Source organism: Clinocottus analis, unplaced genomic scaffold (assembly GCF_023055335.1).
Source record: "Clinocottus analis isolate CAN_PGR_092001 unplaced genomic scaffold, fCliAna1.0.p SCAF_38, whole genome shotgun sequence".
Classification (NCBI taxonomy): domain Eukaryota; kingdom Metazoa; phylum Chordata; class Actinopteri; order Perciformes; family Cottidae; genus Clinocottus; species Clinocottus analis.
The window spans coordinates 125,006-145,000 of NW_027176131.1; the positions used below are offsets into that span (position 1 = coordinate 125,006).

Consider the following 19,995-nt stretch of genomic DNA (forward strand, 5'->3'; position numbering starts at 1 on the left):
ATATATGTATGTATTTGTATATGTATATATGTATGTATTTGTATATGTGTATATGTATGTATTTGTATATGTGTATATGTATGTATTTGTATATGTGTATATGTATGTATTTGTATATGTGTATATGTATGTATTTGTATATGTGTATATGTATGTATTTGTATATGTGTATGCGTGGTGGTAACAGAGTCCCAAGGTACCTGTACTCGTACTTGTACCTTGTAACTTACACATGTGTGTACTTCTACCTGTACTCGTACTTGTACCATGTAACTTACACATGTGTGTACTTCTACCTGTACTCGTACTTGTACCTTGTAACTTACATGTGTGTACTCGTACCTGTACTCGTACCTGTACTGGTACCTGTCCGTGTGAAGGGGCGGGCCCGGAGCAGCCGGACCAGCAGCACCCTCTGCCCTCCTACCTGGACTACCGGTCCAACGGCTCGGTGACGTCCTACCAGACGGCTTTCTTCCCCAGCCGCTGCTCCGAGGGCCCCGACGGCGGCGCCCAGGGCTTTGAGCTCAGTCTGGGGTCGGGCGAGGCCTCGCTGGGGGGCCCCTGTGACCGGGACCCCGAGACCAGGAGAGACCTGAACCTGTTCTGTGACGGGCCGCTAAAAGCCAAAACCTCCTACAGGTACTGCTCGGCAGAACAATGACATCATTATTATTATAGTAACAGTCATTCCTTGTATCTTTATAAACCATAGCTTGTGTAAATGACTCAGAACGCTTTATTCTCAACGTTTTATCGTCAGTCTTTCGGAGAAAAAAAAGTTTTGATTTTGTGGCGTTTATTCATTTGAAGAGAAGCAAACTTCTTCTGAACTCATAACGTTTATGTGCATTGAGTGAGTATTCATGAACGCGGGTTCGTATGCCCTGTGCTGCGTCTGCAGGCTCAGTGTCCGAGCGTTCACTCAGCTGTTCGATGAAGACAAGAACGACTCTCTGTTCAGCGACACGTTCCTGTCGCCGCCGGTGGTCACCGTGGCCGGTAAGAGGAATCCACATGAACACATGAATTGTTTTGAATTGTTATGAATTATTATGTATTGTTATGAATTCTTTTGTATTGTTATGTATAGCTGGAGGAAAGTGTAGGAGCACGTGAGTGAACTGTCCTTGTGTGCTCCCTCAGAGCCTCTGAGCGGCGTGATGGAGGGCGTAGGTGCCGCCATGTTCCTCGTCGTCATGATGGTGGGCGTCGCCGCTCTGCTGCTCTGGAGACGAACGGCTCGCAAAGAGTGAGTTAAAAAAACCTGGAGCTGAACCAACAACCCGCCTCCCATGACGCCATGTTGTAGTTGGTTTTCATTAAGAAATCTCAAAAAAAAAATCTCTTCTCACCTCCTCGCTAACAGTTATGACTCCTGTCAGGGCTGTGCTACTCTCTAGAGGGACTGGAACACAACACCTCCTCACTAGAGGGGCTGGAACACAACACCTCCTCACTAGAGGGGCTGGAACACAACACCTCCTCACTAGAGGGGCTGGAACACAACACCTCCTCACTAGAGGGGCTGGAACACAACACCTCCTCACTAGAGGGACTGGAACACACCACCTCCTCACTAGAGGGACTGGAACACACCACCTCCTCACTAGAGGGACTGGAACACAACACCTCCTCACTAGAGGGACTGGAACACAACACCTCCTCACTAGAGGGACTGGAACACAACACCTCCTCACTAGAGGGACTGGAACACAACACCTCCTCACTAGAGGGACTGGAACACAACACCTCCTCACTAGAGGGACTGGAACACAACATCTCCTCACTAGAGGGACTGGAACACAACATCTCCTCACTAGAGGGGCTGGAACACAACACCTCCTCACTAGAGGGGCTGGAACACAACACCTCCTCACTATAGGGACTGGAACACAACGCCTCCTCACCAGAGGGGCTGGAACACAACACCTCCTCACTAGAGGGGCTGGAACACAACACTTCCTCACTATAGGGACTGGAACACAACACCTCCTCACTATAGGGACTGGAACACAACACCTCCTCACTAGAGGGGCTGGAACGCAACACCTTCTAACTAGAGGGGCTGGAACGCAACACCTCCTCACTATAGGGACTGGAACACAACACGTCCTCACTAGAGGGGCTGGAACACAACACCTCCTCACTAGAGGGGCTGGAACACAACACCTCCTCACTAGGGGGACTGGAACACAACACCTCCTCACTGGAGAGGCTGGAACACAACACCTCCTCACTAGAGGGGCTGGAACACAACACCTCCTCACTATAGGGACTGGAACACAACACCTCCTCACTAGAGGGACTGGAACACAACACCTCCTCACTAGAGGGGCTGGAACACAACACCTCCTCACTAGGGGGACTGGAACACAACACCTCCTCACTGGAGAGGCTGGAACACAACACCTCCTCACTAGAGGGGCTGGAACACAACACCTCCTCACTATAGGGACTGGAACACAACACCTCCTCACTAGAGGGGCTGGAACACAACACCTCCTCACTGGAGAGGCTGGAACACAACACCTCCTCACTAGAGGGACTGGAACACAACACCTCCTCACTATAGGGACTGGAACACAACACCTCCTCACTAGGGGGACTGGAACACAACACCTCCTCACTGGAGAGGCTGGAACACAACACCTCCTCACTAGAGGGACTGGAACACAACACCTCCTCACTATAGGGACTGGAACACAACACCTCCTCACTAGGGGGACTGGAACACAACACCTCCTCACTAGAGGGGCTGGAACACAACACCTCCTCACTAGGGGGACTGGAACACAACACCTCCTCACTGGAGAGGCTGGAACACAACACCTCCTCACTAGAGGGGCTGGAACACAACACCTCCTCACTATAGGGACTGGAACACAACACCTCCTCACTAGAGGGACTGGAACACAACACCTCCTCACTGGAGAGGCTGGAACACAACACCTCCTCACTAGAGGGACTGGAACACAACATCTCCTCACTATAGGGACTGGAACACAACACCTCCTCACTAGAGGGGCTGGAACACAACACCTCCTCACTAGGGGGACTGGAACACAACACCTCCTCACTATAGGGACTGGAACACAACACCTCCTCACTAGAGGGGCTGGAACACAACACCTCCTCACTAGAGGGGCTGGAACACAACACCTCCTCACTAGGGGGACTGGAACACAACACCTCCTCACTGGAGAGGCTGGAACACAACACCTCCTCACTAGAGGGGCTGGAACACAACACCTCCTCACTAGAGGGGCTGGAACACAACACCTCCTCACTAGAGGGGCTGGAACACAACACCTCCTCACTAGGGGGACTGGAACACAACACCTCCTCACTGGAGAGGCTGGAACACAACACCTCCTCACTAGAGGGACTGGAACACAACACCTCCTCACTATAGGGACTGGAACACAACACCTCTTCAGTAACACTAACGACAGTAACGCTGTGTTTCAGAGTTCAGGAGAGGTCGTCCGTCAGGATGAATGTGAGGAGAGAGATGCCGTCATCAGGGTTCCACCTGGGAGTAAGAGGGTAAAAGTACTGCGTTTAATACTACATCCTGTACTGCAGTGATTACACTCAGGACACTCCTGCACCACACACTGCAGTGCACTGCACTGATTATACTGCATACTGACACTAGGAATACTACTGCAGTACACTGTTGATTGTACTGCATACTGACACCAGGAATACTACTGCAGTACACTGTTGATTGTACTGCATACTGACACCAGGAATACTACTGCGTACACTGTTGATTGTACTGCATACTGACACCAGGAATACTACTGCAGTACACTGTTGATTGTACTGCATACTGACACCAGGAATACTACTGCAGTACACTGTTGATTGTACTGCATACTTATCGTAATAAATTATCCTTTAATTCCGTAGAAACCGTCGAGTCTCGAGGTGAGGAATTCAGACTTCTTCCCTTCAACACTTAGTTTCAACAGTTTGTTTTCTTTCTGAAACATTGATTTGTATTTCAGTCCCATCAAGATCTTGAACTTCCAGAGTCACTACAACAAGCTGCAGGCCGACTCCAACTACCTGCTGTCAGACGAGTACGAGGTGACCAGCAACTCAAAGAAAACACGAGTCACTACAAATGTTAGAGATTTTAAAGACAGACACAGATTGAACTCCTCCCACTTATCCATCACATCCAACACATTACCTGATCCAAAGTCAGTTCATATTGGAGGAGGAAGTCCCTGAAAAAGAAGCTCATCAGTCACAGATGGAGCAGACAGAGCAACATAACCATGCTCATCGTATAGAGATGGAGCAGACAGAGCAACATAACCATGCTCATCGTATAGAGATGGAGCAGACAGAGCAACATAACCATGCTCATCGTATAGAGATGGAGCAGACAGAGCAACATAACCATGCTCATCGTATAGAGATGGAGCAGACAGAGCAACATAACCATGCTCATCGTATAGAGATGGAGCAGACAGAGCAACATAACCATGCTCATCGTATAGAGATGGAGCAGACAGAGCAACATAACCATGCTCATCGTATAGAGATGGAGCAGACAGAGCAACATAAGGAGGTTTCTGGTAGACAGTTGATCAGTTGGGATTTTGAGTTTATTTAATATCATTATATTAAAAGAATAATCAGCTTAATCCAGATGTATGTTTTGCTCAATGATATACATTTAAATGTGATGTACTTCTACTTTCTTGTTAAAGAAGCTCTGACTTCATGGTGACTCAGTTCGCTGTTGTTTTCTTCAGGATCTGAAGGACGTCGGTCGTAATCAGCCGCTGGACTCGGCTCTGCTGCCGGAGAACCGCGGCAAGAACCGGTACAACAACATCCTGCCCTGTGAGTAACAACTAATATATATATATATATATATATATATATATATATATATATATATATATATATATATATATATATATATATATATACACACACACACATTAAGAAGAAGAGAACAGAGAAGAAGACTCCTTATGCTTCCGTTTCTGTTCCAGATGACTCCACGAGGGTGAAGCTTTCTTACGTGGATGATGATCCGTGCTCCGACTACATCAACGCCAGCTACATGCCTGTAAGATGTTGATGATATTGATTCATTTATTGATTAACCAAACTGTTCTCTGTACTGATGGTATTTAAATCTATGGTGGAGCTTTATACTTCCTCCTGCAAATTTCAGTCAGTGTTTTAAACTCCCTGCATATTTCAGGGGAATAACTTCCGGCGGGAATACATCGCCACACAAGGACCTCTGCCGGGAACCAAAGATGATTTCTGGAAGATGGCTTGGGAGCAGAATGTCCACAACATGGTGATGGTCACTCAGTGTGTAGAGAAAGGCAGGGTGAGTATAACGTCACTGTTGTTCTGTGTGCAGCTTCAGCAGCACTCAGCCTCTTCCCTCTCTCACCTGTTTCCAGGTGAAGTGTGACCACTACTGGCCCTTTGACCAGGACCCTCTGTACTACGGAGACCTGGTCGTCAGGATGATGTCAGAGTCCGTCCTCCCTGAGTGGACCATACGGGAGTTCACCATCTGCAGTGTATGTGACTTACAGCAGCCAGCGGATGTTTATTACTAGCCAATGTTTATTATTAGCTAATGTTTATTACTAGCTAATGTTTATGACTAGCTAATGTTTATTACTAGCCAATGTTTATTATTAGCTAATGTTTATTACTAGCTAATGTTTATGACTAGCTAATGTTTATTACTAGCTAATGTTTATGACTAGCTAATGTTTATTACTAGCCAATGTTTATGACTAGCTAATGTTTATTACTAGCTAATGTTTATGACTAGCTAATGTTTATTACTAGCCAATGTTTATTATTAGCTAATGTTTATTACTAGCTAATGTTTATGACTAGCTAATGTTTATTACTAGCTAATGTTTATTACTAGCTAATGTTTATTACTAGCCAATGTTTATTATTAGCTAATGTTTATTACTAGCTAATGTTTATGACTAGCTAATGTTTATTACTAGCTAATGTTTATGACTAGCTAATGTTTATTACTAGCCAATGTTTATTATTAGCTAATGTTTATTACTAGCTAATGTTTATGACTAGCTAATGTTTATTACTAGCTAATGTTTATGACTAGCTAATGTTTATTACTAGCTAATGTTTATGACTAGCTAATGTTTATTACTAGCTAATGTTTATGACTAGCTAATGTTTATGACTAGCTAATGTTTATGACTAGCTAATGTTTATTACTAGCCAATGTTTATTATTAGCTAATGTTTATTACTAGCTAATGTTTATGACTAGCTAATGTTTATTACTAGCTAATGTTTATGACTAGCTAATGTTTATTACTAGCCAATGTTTATTATTAGCTAATGTTTATTACTAGCTAATGTTTATGACTAGCTAATGTTTATTACTAGCCAATGTTTATTATTAGCTAATGTTTATTACTAGCTAATGTTTATGACTAGCTAATGTTTATTACTAGCTAATGTTTATGACTAGCTAATGTTTATTACTAACTAATGTTTATGACTAGCTAATGTTTATTACTAGCTAATGTTTATTACTAGCTAATATTTATGACTAGCTAATGTTTATTACTAGCTAATATTTATGACTAGCTAATGTTTATTACTAGCTAATGTTTATGACTAGCTAATGTTTATTACTAGCTAATGTTTATGATTAGCTAATGTTTATTACTAGCTAATGTTTATGATTAGCTAATGTTTATGACTAGCTAATGTTTATTATTAGCTAATGTTTATTATTAGCTAATGTTTATTACTAGCTAATGTTTATTACTAGCTAATGTTTATTACTAGCTAATGTTTATTATTCAGATATTGTTTATTATTAGCTAATGTTTATTACTAGGTAATGTGTATTGTTAGCGAAAGTTTATTCCAAGGTATTGTGTATTATTAGCTAATGTTTATGACTAGCTAATGTTTATGACTAGCTATTGTTTATCATTAGCTAATGTTTATTACTGGGTAATGTGTATTATTAGGTAATGTGTATTATTAGCTAACGTTTATTACTAGCTATTATGTATTATTTGCTCGGTGTCAGGAGGAGCAGCTGAGCCTCACTCGGCTGGTCCGTCAGTTCCACTACACCGTGTGGCCGGACCACGGCGTCCCAGAGACCACACAGTCCCTCATCCAGTTTGTCCGGACCGTGCGGGACTACATCAACAGAAGTCCTGGATCTGGACCCACCGTGGTCCACTGCAGGTACAGAACCAAGACTGTCCACCTTCACACTGCTGTCCTCATCTGTTCATGAATAACAACAGAGCTTAGAAGGTCAACTCATTCAGACATTTAGATCCCTGAACCATCTGTGACCCTTCCTCTGTGTGTCAGTGCCGGAGTGGGCCGCACCGGGACCTTCATCGTTCTGGACCGGGTTCTGCAGCAGCTGGACTCCAAGGACACGCTGGATATCTACGGCTCAGTGTTTGACCTGCGACTCCACCGGTCACACATGGTGCAGACAGAGGTGGGATTAAATGTATTATATTATCATATATTGTATTATTATGTTATCTTATATTATATAATATTATGTTATATTGTTGTATGTCCAGTTACATTATTATTATCATATTAATGTGATGTAGTTTCTCCTCTACCCTTCCTCAGTGTCAGTATTCATACCTCCATCAGTGTGTTTGTGACGTTCTTAAAGCCAGAAAACTCCAAAGTGAGCAGGAGAACCTCCTCTACCCCGTCTACGGGAATGTGAACAACTCCCAAAGAGGTAATGAAACTACTTGTTATTGATCGCAGCACGGTACGCAAGTACCTACAGGATGTTGTGCAGCATGGACCTACAGGATGTTGTGTAGCACGGACCTACAGGATGTTGTGTAGCACGGACCTACAGGATGTTGTGTAGCACGGACCTACAGGATGTTGTGTAGCACGGACCTACAGGATGTTGTGCAGCATGGACCTACAGGATGTTGTGTAGCACGGACCTACAGGATGTTGTGTAGCACGGACCTACAGGATGTTGTGTAGCATGGACCTTCAGTTGTGACCAACATTGAGTTGTTAAAGGTCATAGTGAGGTCATAGTGAGGTTGTGGGTGGGAGAGCTTTTTACTGGAAGGAGAAGTAGTTCAGTCTTGTCAGGGTTAATGTTCAGGTGCTGTGTGACATCCTTTTAAGAAAGTTGTCAGTCAGATAGCAGAGATTCCTGCTGCTACCTGTGGTTCTGATCGGGGAACAAGAGGATCAGTTGGGTGTCATCAGCATAGCGATGGTAGAAGAAGCCATGTGAGCAAATGACAGAGAGAGAGAGAGCGAGCGAGAGAGAGAGAGAGAGAGAGAGAGAGAGAGAGAGAGAGACAGAGACAGAGAGAGAGAGAGAGAGAGAGAGAGAGGAGAGAGAGAGAGAGAGAGAGACAGAGAGAGAGAGAGAGAGAGAGACAGAGAGAGAGAGAGAGAGAGCGAGAGAGAGAGAGAGAGAGAGAGAGAGACAGAGAGAGAGAGAGAGAGAAAGAGAGAGAGAGAGAGAGAGAGAGAGAGAGAGAGAGACACAGAGAGAGAGAGAGACAGCGAGAGAGAGAGAGAGAGAGAGAGAGAGAGAGAGAGAGAGAGAGAGAGAGAGAGAGAGAGAGAGACAGAGAGAGATTTAGTGTACAAAGAGAAGACAAGAGGACCCAGGATGAGAAGAGATAGAGCAGAGCCTAAGATACCAAGGAGGGAGGACCTGAGGATCTGGTGGTTCACTGTGTCAAAGGCAGCTGAAAGGTCTAGAAGGATAAGGATAGAGGAGAGAAGGATAAGGACAGAGGAGATGAGGATAAGGACAGCGGAGAAAAGGATAAGGACAGAGCTGAGTGAGGCTGCTCTAGCAGTGTGGAGCTGCTTACAGACAGCAAGGAGGGCAGTCTCTGTTGAGGCCTTGCATCCAGACTGTGAGTTGGAGAAGATAGAAAAGAGTTTTGGGGGGTTAGAAAAAGAGTTAAAATAACTGATGTGTAAACGTTTATGTAGCAATCTTTTCATCTAAATATATTCATCTTTTTTCACAGAGACCCTGTGGAGACGTTAAAGATTCTATTGACTACTGATCAATATGTCGAATACTGGAGGAGGAGGAGGAGTGTAGCTCCTTCACGGTTCTGTGAAAACAAACTGCAGCTTCATCTGGTTTATGATCAATAATTGATTGATGATGTTTCTGTTGAAGTGTTTATTAATATATTACTACACATTGTGTACTAGTTTTACATATCTATCTCTGTATTCACTAACATCCCATAATATATGTATATAAAGTGTTTATTAATATATTACTACACATTGTGTACTAGCTTTACATATCTCTCTATTTACTAGCATCCCATAATAATAACTGGACTCACTTTGGATTCATGTACTTCATTTTGAAAGGACTTCATTAAACACCACAGAAGAAGTATTTCTCTGAGTATTCTTCCATCACAACATCAAAGTACTTGTACCTGACTATATTTCTCTCCCAGTAACATTGTACTTTTTACTGTATTATATCTCAGTGGTACATGTACTTTTACTACATCTCAGAGGTACATGCACTTTTACTACTACAACTCAGAGGTACATGTACTTTTACTACTACATCTCATAAGTGCACTTATACTACTACATCTCAGAGGTACATGTACTTTTACTACTACATCTCAGAGGTACCTGATGGTAAGCATCGTTACTTGAACTCACTACTACTCTGTGTGGTACTAGTGCTAGTACTAGCACTGACGCGTAATGAAAGAGCAGTTATGTGTATTTCCAGTGACGTCACTCGTCATGTCTTTGCTGGGAGAGGCCCCGACCGTCCCGAACCGCACGGCCGCGCATGCGCACAGCGGCAGGTCTCCGCCACATTGGAGTGAACTCTCGGAAGTTTCGTTGCAGTGATTTCACGGCGGAGTGAAGCTAACCCCCGTAAAGCGGAGTAAAACGGGCTTTTAGCGAAACCTCGGTACGCCAGCACGGAACCGACCCTCCACAGAGACCCAGCAGGACGACCCATGGGGGTGCAGCTCTGGACCCGGGTCCATCTGAGCCGCTAGAGCCTCCGGGACAACTTGTGATTGTTGTTTTGGCGCTAGAGGAAAGATGGAGGCGCTGCGGGAGTAGCAGCTAACGCTAGCTGAGTGCTGGTCCGGGCGAGGAGGCAGCCCGACACCCGGCCTGTGTGAGTACTGTGTGACGGCGTCTCACCCTGACCAGACCCGAGAGACGGGCTGTTAGCCTGCGAGCTAACTAATGCTACCTAGCTGCAATCTGTGTCGTTTAGCTTTTCGCTAGCTAGCTGCTGTTACCCTGAAGTACCCTGAAGTACGCTTTAATATCCTCTATTATCATTGTAATACCCTTTAGTACCCTTTTATTCTCCTTTTAATACCCTTTAGTGCCATTTAATCTAATTTAATACAATTTAGTACCCTTTTATTATCATTTAGTACCCTTTTATTCTCATTTAATACCCTTTTATTCTTATTTAATACCCATTTATTCTCTTTTAATACCCTTTAGTGTCTTTTGATTCTCCTATAATACCATTTAAAATCCTTTAGTATCCTCTAATACCGTTTTAATATTCTTTAATAGCCTTTGGTATCCCCGAACACCCATTTATTATCCATATATTCCCCTTGTATATCCATATAGCAGCCTTTTACACCCATCTATTACACTGCAATAGCCTTTAGTGTCCTCTAATATCCTTTAATGCCCTTTACTATCCCGTATTACCCTTTAATACTATGTATTAACCTCTAGCTCTAATACCCCTTAGTACCCTCTAAATACCCTTTTTAATATCCCTTATTACTCTATGAATATGCTTTATCACCCTTTAATATTCATTATTATTCTTTAATGCCCTTTATTACACTTGAATACGTTTTTAATTCCCTTTTTACCCTTTAATTCCCTATTATATAGATATGTTTTACCCTTTTAATACCAAAAACCAATAAAAATAATATACCCTTATACCCTGCTGATAAACATATCCTTTATTACCTTGCTAATAATACTACTACTATTTATTATACAAAACACATGCAGTTAATGCATGATCAAATAATTAACGCTGTTAAAGGATTGAGAAGTTAACCCGTTAACTTGCACACACACACACACACACACACACACACACACACACACACACACACACTAAGGCTTCTCAATCCTTTAAAGTGTTAGTTATTTGATCATGTGAACTGCATGTTGTTGTTATGCAGTGGGCGGGGCTTATCACTGCCACACAGGTGCTGCACTTTAAATCTTAGACGACATAGTTCAGACCTGGCGTCTTATGGCTCTCCCAGTCCAGTAAAATCAATCAAACATGAAGAATAAATAAATAAGATGCACGCCATGAACGCAAATACAACAACACTGCTTTTACTTTGAAGAGATGTATGTATGTGCGCTTCCATAGCCTCACCAACAGACATTGTTGGCGACTTGCAGACTTGAGCCTGACGTGAAAGCTCACCCTGACTATCCTTCCTGCTGCTCAGCCTGACTGTCCTCCCTGCTGCTCACCCTGACCGTCTTCCCTGCTGCTCACCCTGACCGTCTTCCCTGCTGCTCACCCTGACTGTCCTCCCTGCTGCTCAGCCTAACTGTCCTCCCTGCTGCTCAGCCTGACTGTCCTCCCTGCTGCTCAGCCTGACTGTTCTCCCTGTGACTCACCCTGACTGTCCTCCCTGTGGCTCACCCCGACTGTCCTCCCTGTGGCTCACTCTGACTGTCCTCCCTGTGGCTCACCCTGACTGTCCTCCCTGTGGCTCACCCTGACTGTCCTCCCTGTGGCTCACCCTGACTGTCCTCCCTGGTTGTCTGCAGAGCTGCGGTTCATGTTCACAAAGCCAGTGCAGCATGAGAGGCCCTCGGGCTGAGAGGATGGAACCAGGGCTACTAGAGGCCGGATCTAGGTAAGTTCCTCCGGGATCGGGTCCTGCTGCTGTCCCTCAAGTAGTGTGTGCCCCTCTAGCGCAGTGTGCCCCTCTAGCGCAGTGTGCCCCTCTAGCGCTGTGTCCCTCTAGCGCAGTGTGCCCCGCTAGCACTGTGTCCCTCTAGCGCTGTGTGCCTCTCTAGCACTGTTTGTTTCTCTAGCACTATGTCCCTCTAGCAGGTCTTAGTGTCCCTCTAGCGCTGTGTGCCTCTCTAGCACTGTGTCCCTCTAGCGCTGTCTGTCCCTCTCGCAGGTCCTAGTGTCCCTCTAGCACTGTGTCCCTCTAGCAGGTCCTAGTGTCACTCGAGCACTGTGTGTCCCTCTAGCACTGTGTCCCTCTAGCGCTGTGTGTCCTTCTAGCACTGTGCCCCTCTAGCGCCGTGTGTCCTCTAGCGCTTCGTCCCATTTGCGCTGTGTCCCTCTAGCACTGTGTGTCCCTCTAGCAGGTCCTAGTGTCACTCTAGCACTGTGTGTCCCTCTAGCGCTGTGTGTCCCTCTAGCGCTGTGTGCCTCTCTAGCAGGTCCTAGTGTCCCTCTAGCATTGTGTCCCTCTAGCACTGTGTCCCTCTAGCAGGTCCTAGTGTCACTCTTGCACTGTGTGTCCCTCTAGCGCTGTGTGTCTCTCTAGCACTGTGTGTCTCTCTAGCACTGTGTGTCCCTCTCGCACTGTGTCCCTCTAGCAGATCCTAGTGTCACTCTAGCAGGTCCTAGTGTCACTAGCGCTGTGTGTCCCTCTAGCGCTGTGTGTCTCTCTAGCACTGTGTGTCTCTCTAGCACTGTGTGTCCCTCTCGCACTGTGTCCCTCTAGCAGGTCCTAGTGTCACTCTAGCAGGTCCTAGTGTCACTCTAGCGCTGTGTGTCCCTCTAGCGCTGTGTGTCTCTCTAGCAGGTCCTAGTGTCCCTCTAGCATTGTGTCCCTCTAGCACTGTGTCCCTCTAGCAGGTCCTAGTGTCACTCTAGCACTGTGTGCCCCTCTAGCGCTGTGTGCCTCTCTAGCAGGTCCTAGTGTCCCTCTAGCATTGTGTCCCTCTAGCACTGTGTCCCTCTAGCAGGTCCTAGTGTCACTCTTGCACTGTGTGTCCCTCTAGCGCTGTGTGTCTCTCTAGCACTGTGTGTCTCTCTAGCTCTGTGTGTCCCTCAAGCGCTGTGTGTCCCTCTAGCGCTGTGTGTCCCTCTAGCGCTGTGTCCCTCTAGCGCTGTGTGTCCCGCTAGTACTGTGCCCATCTAGTGCTGTGTGTGCCTCTAGTGCTGTGTGTGCCTCTAGTGCTGTGTGCCTCTAGTGCTGTGTGTCCCTCTAGCTCTGTGTCCCTCTAGCGCTGTGTGCCCCTATAGCAGGTCCTAGTGTCCCTCTAGTGCTGTGTGTCTCTAGCGCTGTGTGCCCCTCTAGCGCTGTGTGTCCCTCTAGCGCTGTGTGCCCCTCTAGCGCTCTGTGTCCCTCTAGCGCTGTGTGCCCCTCTAGCGCTGTGTGCCCCTCTAGCGCTGTGTGCCCCTCTAGCGCTGTGTGCCCCTATAGCAGGTCCTAGTGTCCCTCTAGCACTGTGTGCCCCTCTAGCGCTGTGTGCCCCTCTAGCAGGTCCTAGTGTCCCTCTAGCGCTCTGTGCCCCTCTAGCACTGTTTGCCCCTCTAGCGCTGTGTCCCTCTCGCGCTGTGTGTCCCTCTAGCGCAGTGTGCCCCTCTAGCGCTGTGTCCCTCTAGCGCAGTGTGCCCCGCTAGCACTGTGTCCCTCTAGCACTATGTCCCTCTAGCGCTGTGTGCCTCTCTAGCACTGTTTGTTTCTCTAGCACTATGTCCCTCTAGCAGGTCTTAGTGTCCCTCTAGCGCTGTGTGCCTCTCTAGCACTGTGTCCCTCTAGCGCTGTCTGTCCCTCTCGCAGGTCCTAGTGTCCCTCTAGCACTGTGCCCCTCTAGCGCTGTGTGTCCCTCTAGCGCTGTGTGCCCCTCTAGCGCTGTGTGTCCCTCTAGCTCTGTGTCCCTCTAGCGCTGTGTGCCCCTCTAGCGCTGTGTGCCCCTATAGCAGGTCCTAGTGTCCCTCTAGCACTGTGTGCACCTCTAGCGCTGTGTGCCCCTCTAGCAGGTCCTAGTGTCCCTCTAGCGCTGTGTGTCCCTCTAGCGCTGTGTGTCCCTCTAGTGCTGTGTGTCCCTCTAGCGCTCTGTGCCCCTCTAGCGCTCTGTGCCCCTCTAGCACTGTTTGCCCCTCTAGCGCTGTGTCCCTCTCGCGCTGTGTGTCCCTCTAGCGCTGTGTGTCCCTCTAGCGCTCTGTGCCCCTCTAGCACTGTGTGTCCCTCTAGCACTGTGTCCCTCTAGCAGGTCCTAGTGTCACTCTTGCACTGTGTGTCCCTCTAGCGCTGTGTGTCTCTCTAGCACTGTGTGTCTCTCTAGCGCTGTGTGTCCCTCTAGCGCTGTGTGTCCCTCTAGCGCTGTGTGTCCCTCTAGCACTGTGTGTCCCTCTAGCACTGTGTGTCCCTCTAGCGCTGTGTGTCCCTCTAGCGCTGTGTGTCCCTCTAGCGCTGTGTGTCCCTCTAGCGCTGTGTGTCCCTCTAGCGCTGTGTGTCTCTCTAGCGCTGTGTGTCCCTCTAGCGCTGTGTGTCCCTCTAGCGCTGTGTGTCTCTCTAGCGCTGTGTGTCTCTCTAGCACTGTGTGTCTCTCTAGCGCTGTGTGTCTCTCTAGTACTGTGCCCATCTAGTGCTGTGTGTGCATTATTATTATTATTATTATTATTATTATTATTATTATTATTATTATTATTATGTCCTCTAACTGTCCTCAGACATCAGATGGTGCTCTGAAGAAGCCATGGGTAGCTGCTTAAGCTGTCCACAGAAAGACTCAGTTCCAGATAATCATCAAAGTAAATTCAAGGTGAGTTTGTCTCCATCAGTCAGTCAGCTCCACCTGCAGCTCCACCTGCAGCTCCACCTGCAGCTCCACCTGCAGCTCCACCTGCAGCTCCACCTGCAGCTCTGCAGGGGTTTGGACCTCGGTCTGACTGCCTGGTTGTTGTCTCCAGGTGATCAACGTGGACGACGATGGCAACGAGCTGGGCTCAGGTGTGATGGAGTTGACCGATGCCGAGCTCGTCCTCCACACCCATCGCCGTGACGACGTCAGGTGGCCTTACCTGTGCTTACGGCGCTATGGTTACGACTCCAACCTGTTCTCCTTCGAGAGCGGCCGGCGCTGCCAGACGGGCCAAGGTGTGTGTTTGCGTGCGTGCGTGTGTGTGTGCATGAGAATGTATGAGTGTGAGAGTGTGTAAGTGTGTGTGTGTGTGTGTGTGTGTGTGTGTGTGTGTATGTGTGTCCTAGTCGTTTTCTGTAACGACATGAACACAATGAGTGTGTGTCTTTTCTCTTCCTGAGTATCCCTCAGTGGATCAATAAAGTAATTAATAATAATAATAATAATAATAATGATAATTCCCTTCAGGGATCTTTGCCTTCAAGTGCTGTCGAGCAGAAGAGATCTTCAACATGCTGCAGGAGGTGATGCACAACCACAGCATCAGTGTGGTGGAGGAGGCAGTGGAGCCACAGGGGAGCACACACACACCAGCAGGTACACACACACACACGCAGGTACACACACACACACACGCAGGTACACACACACACACACACACCAGCAGGTACACACACACACACGCAGGTACACACACACACACACACACACACACCAGCAGGTACACACACACACACGCAGGTACACACACACACACGCAGGTACACACACACACACGCAGGTACACACACACACACGCAGGTACACACACACACACCAGCAGGTACACACACACACACGCAGGTACACACACACACACGCAGGTACACACACACACACACACACCAGCAGGTACACACACACACACGCAGGTACACACACACACACACACACACACACACCAGCAGGTACACACACACACACACACACACACACACCAGCAGGTACACACACACACACGCAGGTACACACACACACATGCAGGTACACACACACACACACACACACACACCAGCAGGTACACACACACACACACAGGTACACACACACACACACACACACCAGCAGGTACACACACACACACACACCAGCAGGTACACACACACACACACACACCAGCAGGTACACACACACACACACGCAGGTACACACACACACACACACCAGCAGGTACACACACACACACGCAGGTACACACACACACACACACACACACCAGCAGGTACACACACACACACACACACCAGCAGGTACACACACACACACCAGCAGGTACACACACACACACACACACACACACGCAGGTACACACACACACACACACACACACACACCAGCAGGTACACACACACACACACACGCAGGTACACACACACACACACACACACACACACCAGCAGGTACACACACACACACACCAGCAGGTACACACACACACACACCAGCAGGTACACACACACACCAGCAGGTAAACACACACACACACACCAGCAGGTACACACACACACACACACACACGCAGGTACACACACACACACACACACACCAGCAGGTACACACACACAGACGCAGGTACACACACACACACACACCAGCAGGTACACACACACACACGCAGGTACACACACACACACACACACACACACCAGCAGGTACACACACACACACGCAGGTACACACACACACACACACACACACACCAGCAGGTACACACACACACACACCAGCAGGTACACACACACACACACCAGCAGGTACACACACACACACACACACACCAGCAGGTACACACACACACACACACACACCAGCAGGTACACACACACACACACCAGCAGGTACACACACACACACACCAGCAGGTACACACACACACACACACCAGCAGGTACACACACACACACACCAGCAGGTACACACACACACACACACACCAGCAGGTACACACACACACACACACCAGCAGGTACACACACACACACCAGCAGGTACACACACACACACACACACACCAGCAGGTACACACACACACACACACACCAGCAGGTACACACACACACACGCAGGTACACACACACACCAGCAGGTACACACACACACACACACACACGCAGGTACACACACACACACCAGCAGGTACACACACACACACACCAGCAGGTACACACACACACACACGCAGGTACACACACACCTACACACACACGATGGTGTTCAGCGACGCGTCAGAGCAGCGACGCTTAAGTTATCATCTAACTGCTGCTCATACCTTTCATTTCATTTCATGAATGTGTGTGTATGTGTACCTGCTGGTGTGTGTGTGTGTGTGTGTGTGTGTGTGTACCTGCGTGTGTGTGTGTGTACCTGCGTGTGTGTATGTGTGTGTGTACCTGCTGGTGTGTATGTGTGTGTGTACCTGCGTGTGTGTGTGTGTGTGTGTACCTGCTGGTGTGTGTGTACCTGCGTGTGTGTGGGTGTGTGTGTGTACCTGCTGGTGTGTGTGTGTGTGTGTGTGTACCTGCGTGTGTGTGTGTTTGTGTGTACCTGCTGGTGTGCGTGTGTGTACCTGCTGGTGTGTGTGTGTGTGTGTGTACCTGCTGGTGTGTGTGTGTGTGTGTACCTGCTGGTGTGTGTGTGTGTGTGTGTGTGTGTGTGTGTGTGTGTGTGTGTGTGTGTGTGTGTGTGTGTGTGTGTGTGTGTCTCAGCTCTCGGGTACTCGGTCCCCTCGGTGCCTAACGGTGTGACCCGGATCCCGTCTGTGGGCGAGGCGTCTCACCCCTCCACCCGCCACCCGTCTGTGGCATCCACCCGCTTGCCCTCCGTGGGGGAGGAGTCCACTCACCCTCTGCTGCTGGCGGAGGACGCGGTGAGCTCTTCCTCATGTCACGTGATGATGATGATGATGATGTCATGCTCTTCTAACCCCCGCTGCTCCTCTCAGGTGCACACGTATGTGAACACCACGGGGCTCCTGGAGGAGCAGCCCAGCCCTCTGGCGGTCGCCACCCCTCTGGAGAGCCCCTCCTCCCCGCGCTCTCCGAGTCCTCCGACCCCCCCGCCTCCTCCGAGGCTCCGCGCCGAGCCGCCGGAGCCGCCGCCGCAGCCGGAGCCCCAGGTGCCGCCGGAGCCCCAGGTGCTGCTGGAGCCCCAGAGCGTGCGCTTCGTACTGGGGCCGACGCCGGTGCAGAGGCAGCTGATGGAGAAGGAGAAGAGGCAGCAGGAGGCGCAGGAGGCCGAGGAGCCTCCAGAGACTAACGGGCACCCGCAGGCCCCGCCCGGGGGCCCCGCCGAGGCCGAGCCGGCGGCACCGCTCTCCAACGGCTCCGCCTCCAACCCCTCCACGGCTCCTCGCCGCCAGCGCCCGCCGCCCCTCACCCCCGACCTGCAGAACGTCAACAACTCGGCCCAGCGCCGCACCGCCCTGCTGGACTACGAGAACCTGCCGGCGCTGCCGCCGGTGTGGGAGGCCAGGAAGCCGAGCTCGGAGGAGGAGGCCGGCCCGAAGACGCCGGCGCTCAACGGCTACGGGCAGCACGCGCCGCACGGCCCGCCGCAGCACTCGTACTCGCACCCGCTGTCGCACCCGCTGTCGCCCGGCCACGAGGCCTCGCACAACTACGTCAACACGGAGAACGTGACGGCGCCGCTCAGCGCGCACCGGCCCGACACGGCTCGCCGCCGCGCCGACGGGCCGAGCGTTTTCAACTTCGACTTCCGCCGGCCGGCGCCGCCGGGCCACGCGGAGCCGCCCAAAACCCTCAACTACATCGAGGTGGAGATGGACCACGGCGTGGGGAACAAGGGCGCCTCCGACGGCAGCAACCCCCACACGCCCCGCACTCCCACCTCCCCGCTGCCGCCCACCACCCCCACCCGCCGCACCGAGCTCTACGCCCTCATCGACATCGAGCGCACCGCCGCCATGTCCAATCTGCAGCGGGCGCGGCCGCGAGACGACGGCACGTCGCGCAAGACGCGGCACAACAGCACGGAGCTGCCCACCAAGAGCACGGCCTGACAGACACGCGCTCCACCTGGCGGGGAGGACTTCCTGTCCCGTCGCTGGGACCTTGGTACGGAGCTGTTGCCTCCTGGTGGACGCTCATGAGACTGCATTCCTCTCCTTGTATGGTACAAATCAGTATTACTGAGCAAAGCATTCCATTTAGCCTTTTATAAGATTCACTATGCTGCTGTATTCAGTATCTAAGGACGACATGGTACACCACATATGTTTTTGAATATGTACAGTAGATTCTGGCACAATAAATGTCTGTTCTGTTTGTATTTGTAGTTGTCCATCAGCTTCTCATTGGCTTCAAGCTGAAGCTCCTCTCTGGTTTATTGTCTGGAGGAACTCGTTCCTTATCTTCTGTGTTCAGGAGCTGTGAAGAGTCCACAAGCACTATATGTTTTTATGTCTCAATATCCTGCTATCATATTTGTTTGTGTTTCAGGAACATTTTCACTGCAATCAGAAAGCTGAATAACTTCTCTGCAGCCCTGAACACAATCACTAAGTTATACTTTATAATGTAATAGTTCTTCACTAATCCACTCTGTGTGTCATGACGTCCTCCTTCCTCTGTTACTCTGCAGCTGCTTTCATTTAAGTCTATGCAGGTTAAAGTACACAGGGAGTGGACGTTGTGGTTGATCGTCATGGACTTCAACCAATCACATCTTTAGTTTGACAAGATGAGGTCTGACTGGTACTGTTCACTAGCTTATAGGGAGAGGTTGGTGAAGAAACTAGAAGTGATCACATTTCTCCTGTATTAGCTGCTCTACACTTTATTACCCCACTAGAGAGATCATAGTACCATATTACCCCACTAGAGAGATCATAGTACTATATTACCCCACTAGAGAGATCATAGTACTATATTACCCCACTAGAGAGATCATAGTACCATGTTACCCCACTAGAGAGATCATAGTACTATATTACCCCACTAGAGAGATCATAGTACCATATTACCCCACTAGAGAGATCATAGTACTATATTACCCCACTAGA

At 48.9% G+C, this 19,995-nt stretch overlaps 1 protein-coding gene across 2 annotated transcripts; it reads left to right on the plus strand.

Moving 5' to 3' along the window:
- Positions 1-172: 172 nt before the first annotated feature.
- Positions 173-19,231, plus strand: LOC137799694 (fibroblast growth factor receptor substrate 2-like). Of its 2 annotated transcripts, XR_011079440.1 has the most exons (15): positions 173-642; positions 905-1,002; positions 1,147-1,252; positions 3,472-3,549; positions 3,919-3,936; positions 4,017-4,098; positions 4,776-4,866; positions 5,022-5,098; positions 5,237-5,371; positions 5,448-5,570; positions 7,084-7,247; positions 7,380-7,515; positions 7,659-7,776; positions 9,059-10,206; positions 11,871-11,959. XR_011079440.1 is itself a non-coding variant. In XM_068596489.1 (7 exons), the coding sequence occupies exons 3-7, from the start codon at positions 14,772-14,774 to the stop codon at positions 18,991-18,993; spliced, it is 1,620 nt and encodes a 539-aa protein (XP_068452590.1). In that variant the 5' UTR covers positions 9,121-10,206; positions 11,871-11,959; positions 14,746-14,771; the 3' UTR covers positions 18,994-19,231. The 2 variants fall into 2 exon arrangements, 1 of the variants encoding a protein (XP_068452590.1); XM_068596489.1 differs by lacking the exons at positions 173-642; positions 905-1,002; positions 1,147-1,252; ... (8 more) ...; positions 7,380-7,515; positions 7,659-7,776 and adding exons at positions 14,746-14,837; positions 14,986-15,172; positions 15,405-15,533; positions 17,681-17,841; positions 17,917-19,231 and having other exon boundaries at positions 9,121-10,206.
- The last annotated feature ends 764 nt before the right edge of the window (positions 19,232-19,995 follow it).

Excerpts from the sequence above, each read along its gene's own strand:
- LOC137799694 (XM_068596489.1), top strand. The coding sequence starts at position 14,772 with ATGGGTAGCTGCTTAAGCTGTCCACAGAAAGACTCAGTTCCAGATAAT. Across the intron at positions 14,838-14,985 it reads ATCATCAAAGTAAATTCAAG|GTGATCAACGTGGACGACGA; the intron begins GTGAGTTTGTCT and ends TGTTGTCTCCAG. Across the intron at positions 17,842-17,916 it reads TGCTGCTGGCGGAGGACGCG|GTGCACACGTATGTGAACAC; the intron begins GTGAGCTCTTCC and ends TGCTCCTCTCAG.